At 42.2% G+C, this 8,852-nt stretch overlaps 1 protein-coding gene across 4 annotated transcripts in view; it reads right to left on the bottom strand.

Annotated features, from left to right (window-relative positions):
- Nucleotides 1–328: 328 nt before the first annotated feature.
- col18a1b (collagen type XVIII alpha 1 chain b) overlaps nt 329–8,852 on the bottom strand; it is a 51,891-nt gene continuing 43,367 nt past the window's right edge. For all 4 annotated transcript variants that reach the window (XM_078291052.1, XM_078291048.1, XM_078291049.1 and 1 more), the window contains 9 exons: nt 8,629–8,745; nt 7,891–8,047; nt 7,732–7,796; nt 6,731–6,859; nt 6,574–6,606; nt 5,792–6,445; nt 5,255–5,452; nt 4,778–4,887; nt 329–4,393 (listed from right to left, as the gene is read on the bottom strand). In XM_078291052.1, the coding sequence (XP_078147178.1) occupies nt 4,180–4,393; nt 4,778–4,887; nt 5,255–5,452; nt 5,792–6,445; nt 6,574–6,606; nt 6,731–6,859; nt 7,732–7,796; nt 7,891–8,047; nt 8,629–8,745 (1,677 nt within the window). In that variant the 3' untranslated portion in view covers nt 329–4,179. The remainder of the gene's footprint in view (nt 4,394–4,777; nt 4,888–5,254; nt 5,453–5,791; nt 6,446–6,573; nt 6,607–6,730; nt 6,860–7,731; nt 7,797–7,890; nt 8,048–8,628; nt 8,746–8,852) is intronic.

Raw genomic sequence — 8,852 nt, 5'->3', positions numbered from 1 at the left:
TAGCGAACAACTGTGAACTTATTTGAATGCTGTAAAAAGGAAAACAACACTGACTGTCTTTATTAACTTTAATCAGATGTTTATTTTTTATTCTTAAATAAATCAGCTTCTGTGGGAAAAAAAACTCTATTTATTTGTGTCACATTTTAAGTTTGTTATTGGTGATTTCTGCTTCCTCAGCCAGATTTTTCCAGACAGTTTGGGGATTCTAACCTCCACTCTCAATGGAGATTAATAGCAAAGCTAAAAAACTAGAAATACAAAAGAGAAGGTAAGAGGAAAACTGAGGTTTTTGCTTCACTGTAAATAATCCCATTTTCAATATATCTTCAGATTTCCACACAGGTTTATTCAATGAGATGCAGCAGAACATTGCTCACATAATCAGAACAATAGATTATAATCTGTAAGAGTTAATACAAATCTTACTGCATTCGGCATGGCTCTGCTAGTACATAGGAATGCCATTCTGCTGTCCACTTTCAACAGAAAATGAAGAATGACACTCGAGTTTGACATCAGCGTCCATTTCCTCAATAACACCAGAAGCCTCACTACAGCGCAGTGCATTTACTGTTCTGGATACAAAAAGTCCTGTAATAAAAAGCAAAACAAATAATAAAACGATGCTTCCAAACAGTGCATGGACAAAAACACATTTATGGCTGATTCCTTATTTGACATCTGTACACAAATGTTATTTGTTTGCATATTATGTTTACATCTATCCCTTGGAAATTGGTCCCGAACCTTTTTCAGGATTTCGATATGCATGACAAATCCTTGTGTAGGGTTTTACATATTTACTATATATGATATTTTGATACTATATGGCAATTTTATTATTTTAGTATTCTTCGTGAAAACAATCACTACACACAGTAAGGTTTGATATAACATTCAAATGGTTAATCAAAAATAAATATCCCTTTGTTACTGCTAGAAATATGATTTGAAAATATCTTCCCTTGTGTGACAATAGCAGAGTGAAAAGGATGTTATTCAAGTGCCACGGGTTAAAGATAACAGTGTAAAAAAAAAAAATAAACAACCATACATTTCATATACAACAGTTTAAAGTTTATCTTGGCCTCTATAGTTGAAGTGTGTGTTGATATCAACTAAACACACCATTCTCTGGCACACACTGTTATGAAATAAGGTGGATCGGATAGATTGGAAATCCTTGTTCAACACATTATTAAAGTATTGGACAGACGTACTGTGTAGTTCTAGACTTGGTCTGCATGTAAAGTTGTTTGGTCAGCTGCAGTCATCGCTCACGGCAGGAGGACGGGGAAATATGTAGGCAAAGGGTTACTACTTTCTCTGTATTTCTTGTTTCACAGTTCTTAGTGGGGGTTCAGCTGTTTATCAAGATGTGTTTCTGCAGCTGAACACAGTGGTGTACTCCCCGCTGGCATAAATGAAGTTGATCTAGCCCACAATGGCCTGGTAATGTGCACAAGGCCTAGTTTTTGTGACGAAAATGAATAGAGGCTTTGCAGGTACGTCACTAATCTCCTAGCAACCACGTCTGGTGCCATCATGGAGGTCCACTGGAGAACTGGCTGTGTGCAAATAATGACTAAATATATAACAACCAGGCTAGAAGAAGAGATACAATTGAAAACACTGAAAAGGAAACATCGAATCAACTTTGATTTATGGTAGCCACATGGTACCTTTACATTTCTTTTTTCTGTTTGAAATGTGAAAGTTCCCAAAGGCTCAAAGTGCTACTCTGCTATCTTTGCATTTTGATGTTCTGGGTTCAAGGCTTAGGCCCACTTTCCACTCTTGGGTTGCATGTAAATTTTGAAAGCCAACATCGTAAGCAAAGACTGAAGCAGTGTGACCCAGTGGCTCAAAGAGCTGCATAGCTGTGCGAAAGTTTTGAGTTTATGGGTTCAGGGGTCAGGCTCACTTTCCACTCTTAGTTTGCCAGTCACTTCTGAAAGCCAACAGCCCAAGTAAAGATTGACAAGCTCTGAGAAAAGACTCTGCTCAACCTGAATGACCCAGTGGCTTGTAGAGTTGAGCAACTACATGAAGGTTTTTAGGTTGTGGGTTCAAGCCTGAAACAGTTAATGAATTTTGAGAGAAGAGCGGTGATTGTGAAGGCGGCCTGGTGGTGTGACGGAATCACAGACTGCTTAATCGTCTCGTCTGAGAACATGAGAACGTGCGGACCCTGGTTCGAATCCCTCTCCACTGTCAGTAACTGGAGCGACCATTCCTGCTATGGTGGGTGAGGGGGGGGCCGTGTCCCAGAGAGCTGTAAGGAGGCGGTTATGAAGGTTTCACCAACATGTCAAGTTGTTTTTAAAAATGTTGGAAGTGTCTTGCCATTACATAGTATATTGAAGTTATATGTAGCCCGCTGCCTGCCTGTAGGGCTAAAATCCAAATTCCCAAAGCTGACTCTATAAGCATTTTATGTCTACATGTTGTTGATTGCTTTACATATAGTATCTGTGTCTACATATTGTAAATGTGTATGTAACTGACTTTAGGAGCCAGTATGTATTACATTCCTGACAGCAGCCTGTCTGTTGTCACTTATTTCCTTGGAGCGGCCTATAGGAGTGTCTCTGCTCTATAAACCAGTCTTTACCAGTCAGGTTAAAGACATTGCAGACTGGCTTCAACAAGAACAGTCCCCATCAGGGATTGAACCAAGACTCAGACTGACTTTAGGGAATGAGTGACAACCCAGCTACTTATTCTGCTGAGCTATTTTCAAGGTAGGATGTGCTTTTGTTCATTATCTTATCTCTACAAGTGTTCACACTACTGACAACAATAAGGAGGTCTGGGATTTGAACCAGGAACCTCCAACATAACAAGGACATATCAGTCTCACTGAGCTATAGACAAGGATCTCTCTCAGAGCTTTCTTAGTGTTCAAACTACTGATGATAGGGTGCATCATTGCATTTTAAGCAACAACCACACTGCTTGTACCTTACATTAATCAGCTGATAATTGTTAATAAGAAGACTGGAGGCTTTGACCTGCATCCTAGTGCATCATATCCACCTGTTCATCTCACTCATGTTATCTCCTCCTTCTGGACCAATGAGCTGGCGATGAGTCCAGCCCACAGTTAAGTTCATCACATCTCGTAACTAAATATCAGATTTATGAGTTGAGTGCATTTGAACGATATTCACAAGAAAAAAGTCTGGATTTTCTGTCGAGTTGCTGAGATGTGATGCTTACAGGAAGAGAACATGGAAACCTTGTCAACCACTGATGGTAAAACTGATGTATTCTTTATTATATTTTGAATTAAAATGTATCACTCCATATGTAAAATGCCAATTTCATTTTAAAGATTCTAGAAAACACGTTATATCTCTAATAATACTCCATGTGTCCATATTGTGAAGGCTGGAGTGTCTGTATCAACATTATTTCAGGGTGCAAAACTGATGTTGAATCAGTATTTCAATGTTGATTCAATGTTGTGTTGATGCATTAACACTGAATCTGCATTGATACAATGTGTGTTTGCTACTGGGCAGTTAATCTAAATAGTTTTGACTTATTTAGCTAGCTAACTAGCCAGCAGGCTAATTTAGCAAAGCAACCAACGTTAATGCTAACATTATAGCTACTAATAACATGGTTAGCTACCCAAGGAGCTGACACTGTCTGAACACAAAAATGATAAAAATTTTCAGTGGCGAAGATATCAGTTCCCAGTAAAAAAACAGCACAAAAATTAAGTCATATGTTTAGAAACACAATCAGCTTCACAGCCACTGTTGCCCAAGAGCTGTGGACCTCCAATATGGCCGCCAGAGGGTGTGTTACGTCACCTGCAAGCCGTCTATCAAGCAAGTCCAGAACGATGCAGTTGTGTCACATGAGCATGGAAGACTGCTTAGGTTCAACCTCTGGGATAATCTTAATGTATAGCACCATATAGGAGGGACTATCAAACATAAACTAATCATTAATTAAAAAAACTTTTATTTACAAAGCACCACATACTGCGCATAGATGAATGTGTATTTGTGTGTGTGTGTGTGTGTGTGTGTGTACGTGCAACTATGAGGACATTAGTATGACTGACTGTGACTGTGAGGATTGGGGCTATCCTTTTGTCCAGCTGATGCGGCAGTATATGTTGTGTGTGTGTGTGTGTGTGTGTGTGTGTGCGGGTGAGGTCTATCTCTTGGACTGGCCGATGTAGCTATTCTCGACGCACAGCACGGCGTAGCTGCTGGAGCAGCTGTTGGAGCTCTGCTGCAGCAGGCTGCCGCTCTGCAGGGACGAGGCCATGCCGGTCAGCGCCCGCTCGCCCACACGCCACGTCTCACAGTAGCTGTCCACCTGCCGCTGCCCCCCGCTGGTCGAGCCGTGCCACATCAGCTTCTCTGGCCTGGGATGAGACGGAGAGGGTAGAATTAAAAAGAAGAAGATCCCTCGAGTTTTGGTGTTAAGTGCTCATCATTACCAGCACAATAGTGATTTTTTCCCCATTTTTTTCTCGGTTTAGTCACTTCAATTCTGTGTTATCACTGTGCAACTAAATAAACCATTTTGTTTTTCCATTTTTCCAATATATCCGATAGCACATGAACACATAATATGGCTTGGTGATCTCTTTGTACTTTGTGAAATGATGAATTGAATATGATTTGTGACAATTACCATCACTTTATTTCAGAAACTTTCATACTGAGGTTGTACAGACTGTGACAGTCTCTGTTCATGATGGTGTTGTTTTGTTACGGTCATTTAGGGCACATGATCTGTGGCTCACCATGCATCGTCCCTGAGGATGTCCTTGCCGTCGAAGGAGTAGATGGGCACATTGTCCTTCATTCTGCCCTCACTGAAGATGGAGTCCCAGCTGTCAAACAGAACCTCGTCCTGAGTTAGAGAGTGGCAAGACAACACAATCAGGGAAAAATATCTGGTACACACAAGGCCATTTGCTAAGTTAACATAGCATTAAGATTTGAAATCAAGTCTCCATCTCTGTTAATTTCATAGTTATGACTAAAAAAATGAGTCTGGAAATCCCAGATCTCGATCTCCACCAAAATCGAATCAATTATTCCTTGGTCCTTTTTGAGATATCCTGCTGAATAATGAATACCTAATTATACTGAAAATATATCTTAAAGTATACATCACAGTCAAATAGAGTCAAATATGTATTCAGAAAAACATCAAATATGTGTATTGATGCTTTGGAGACTATTGATCAGATTAAACAGCTGATAAGCCCTTGTACCTTCAGGTTGACTATCGGCAGACGGTCGCGGTCGGTCTTGCGGACGATGCTGTGGAGGTCTTGGAGCTTGGAGGACAGGAAGGCCCGGAACGTTCCCGTCATCCCGATGGCCCGGGCCTGGGTGAAGCACAGGTAGTCTGCTCCCCGGATGCCCTGCATCGCGCCTGTCTTCGGGCTGTTCAGGGCGATCAGGTGGAGCTGTGGGGGAACAGAGCGGCTTAAACCAACAGGCCACCAGTAAATGATAACCATCAACTATTAATTCACGATTGCACCTTATCACGGTACTTTTACTTTAGGGAGATTGCCCTTACATTGACTGCAAAATGATAGGGAAAAGGTTTAAAAATGCAGGTTCAACAATTCCCATAAGTAATGATGGAACTGTATATATGCAAAAATACGAAATAACCACCATTCCAGAACCATAAAACACAAGAATGATGATATTTATTGAGTGTATTTTTATATAACAATCTTGCCCAGTACTCATATTGCTTCAGATGTATGAGTGTGTTTCTAAGTTGCTCCTCTTACCCCTGGACCTGAGGTGTGATGGTGGACTGGAGTCTGGGGCTCGGGGGGACTCGGCCTTCGCTGAGGGGTGACTGGGTAGCGATGGTCTGGGTAGACTGGGCGCTCCTGGGCCGGATGGACCGGTTGCCTACCGTCCGGCTGGTTTAACCGGTCGGAATAGCTCGGATACCTCGGATCGGTAGGCGCCGGGTATCGTGGGTCTGGCTGTGACGGGTATCGAGGGTCTGGTTGCGATGGGTAGCGAGGATCTGGTTGCGATGGATAACGAGGATCTGGTTGCGATGGGTGATGTGGATCTGGTTGCGATGGATAACGAGGATCTGGTTGCGATGGGTGATGTGGATCTGGTTGCGATGGATAACGAGGATCTGGTTGCGATGGGTGATGTGGATCTGGTTGCGATGGATAACGAGGATCTGGTTGCGATGGGTGATGTGGATCTGGTTGCGATGGGTAATGTGGGTCTGGTTGGGATGGGTATCTATGGTCCGGATGTGTTGGATGATGCGTGTCAGGCTGTAACGGATGCCCAGAATCCGGATGGACAGGAGTCTGGCCCTCTGGTGGTCTTTGAGACCGGTCGTCTGTGTTGGACTCGTGATCCGGGGAATAGTGGACGACCGGTGGGGGCTCCACAGCTGCAACCTCATTACCCTGAAAATTGTGGGTATGATTGATGAAAAATGAAATGATGAAAAGACAAAGATAGAAACTCCAATTTGGGTATTTGTTGCAGTAAAATTCCCCCTAAATTCATCTCTCATCTCATCACAAAGACTCACATCTGCACTGGGCAAAGCAATGTAGTTCCCGAGCTGAAAAATGAAAGGAGAAAATATATAAGCAAACTGAATATCAAATGCATGAAAATATCAAGTATTCCTGTATTTTGTGTCACTCCTGCTGATTTGTGTTCATAGCAAAAGGGGGATATTTCACCTGGACTTGGCGGACTCCATCTCGGACTCGTAGGTAGAGATCTGTCTGTTCTATAATGTAGACCAGAGTCCCCTCGGCTTGTCTTCTAGCTGTGGCTGTCATGGTGTCATAGGACCTCAACACTGTCACCTACACACACACACACACACACACACACACACACGTACAGGCACTTTGCATCATTCTGTTTACCCACAAAACTACACTAGAAACACTAAAGGCCATGTAAGTTACACATGCAATTTAGTATGTTCAAAATAGAAATCCATGTTTTAGACTTATCCAATCCAGTCCAAACAGTCTGTGAAATGTAAGCTAGTATGTGATCGGCAATGCCCAGCAAACAAAATCAAACTTGAAATTGTGACGACTACAAATGTGATGAAATACTGGTTGAACATTTTTAGCATCTGTGGAAACACCCTTTGATGGTCGATTTTAAAATGCCTTGCAGATATTGTTCCCAAAGTTTCAGGAATGGATAAACTGTTCTGGGACTCATGGGAAATGATGTGATCAGGCATCTACTTTCTGAGATTCATTACTTAATTGCAGCCATATTGTTTATCTGATTGGACCGGTTTCATTTATGTACGTCAGTCCAATAAAGCATGTTGAGACTTTGGCACACATTTGTAAAACAAGGTCAGCTGTGCCAAGTGTCACAACACTAAGAGTCACAGAGTGGAGTTATGGCCTTTAAATCTATTTAAACTATCTCAACTTTATACCGTCTTAATCAATACTTTACAATGTTATTACTGTGCCCCCTTCAGGTCATTTTTGTCCTACAGCTGCAATGACTGTGAGGCTTTGTGTTTCATAATTCTATCTTAAACAGTTTAGATGATTGGTGGATGGACACTCAAAAGAACGCACACACGCACACACACACACACACACACACACACACACACACACACACACATACAGTATATAACAAATCCAGCTAAAGTGATACACTGATGAGAACTTGGACAGTGTAAACGAGTTGAACTCACCCCTGACGACTGTCCAGGTATCCCAGGTGCTCCAGGTGGTCCCGGGGGTCCAGGAATACTGATAGCTGGCAAATCAAAGGGTCACATGTTAACTGAGCTCAAATCAGACTGAACACAAACTTCATCTTGAATATTTGTGTGTGTGTGACTGTAACTCACTCTGTGTGCCTCTGTACGCCCCGGGCAGGGAGGATCCTGGAGGTCCAGGCGGCCCCGGTGGTCCAGGGTTTCCCGGCCGCCCATCGTAGCCCCGTCCCGGGGACCCAGGCGGTCCCTGGGGGCCTGGAGGGCCGATGACGGGTTCGCCTTTAGGGCCCTGGTGGGACAAGGACAGAAATGAGTCTTTCACAGGAGTCAGAAGTGAATTTCACAGATGGAATTCAAACCTCCTCTAATGGAAAATACACATAACAGGTATGTAGAAGCTTTATTTGGTCAAATGAGATTATTTGGAAGAAGACACTGACTGATAAAATGACTGCTGGCATGAAAGTAAAACACATTATGGGATACTACTGAAGTTATAATTCATCTTAAGACATTTGCTTACAAAATAATGATGTTTTGGAGGTCATAATTATTTGTGTTTTGGAAATGTTGACTGATAAATTTCAGGTAGCAACATTTTTCTCAGATGTATTATGTTTGGAAATCAAACCCTTCAAATATTCTATTATTAATTGACAAGTATTTATTTTAACTTTTGGGGGATTGGTGGCTATAACCTGACTATAACACCATATGACCCTATGACATTTATATCTCCACTTGACATACTATAATATAATTTCTAAATTTCTTTCTAAAGTGACTTTCCATGACACTATGTTGCATAGTAATAAGGGTTAGCCATTGTTTTTTAGTTTTCATATTTCATTATTTCATTCTTCTTCTTACCGGAGGTCCTGGGGGTCCGACTCCGCTCCCTCCGTAGCGAGGGTCATAATATCCTCCGCCTGGCTCTCCCTTGTCTCCCTTCAGGCCTGGATTGCCTGGATCACCTTTCATCTCATTCTGGGTGGAAGCGGGGGGCGAGAGACCGTTAAACATTAGGAAACATCAAGAAACCTGCACACTATTCCAATAACGGGAATGTCCACACAAAAGGCTTACTGATGCTC

The sequence above is a fragment of the Centroberyx gerrardi genome, chromosome 21 (assembly GCF_048128805.1).
Source record: "Centroberyx gerrardi isolate f3 chromosome 21, fCenGer3.hap1.cur.20231027, whole genome shotgun sequence".
Classification (NCBI taxonomy): Eukaryota; Metazoa; Chordata; class Actinopteri; order Beryciformes; family Berycidae; genus Centroberyx; species Centroberyx gerrardi.
This window is presented reverse-complemented; position numbering and strand designations above follow the sequence as displayed.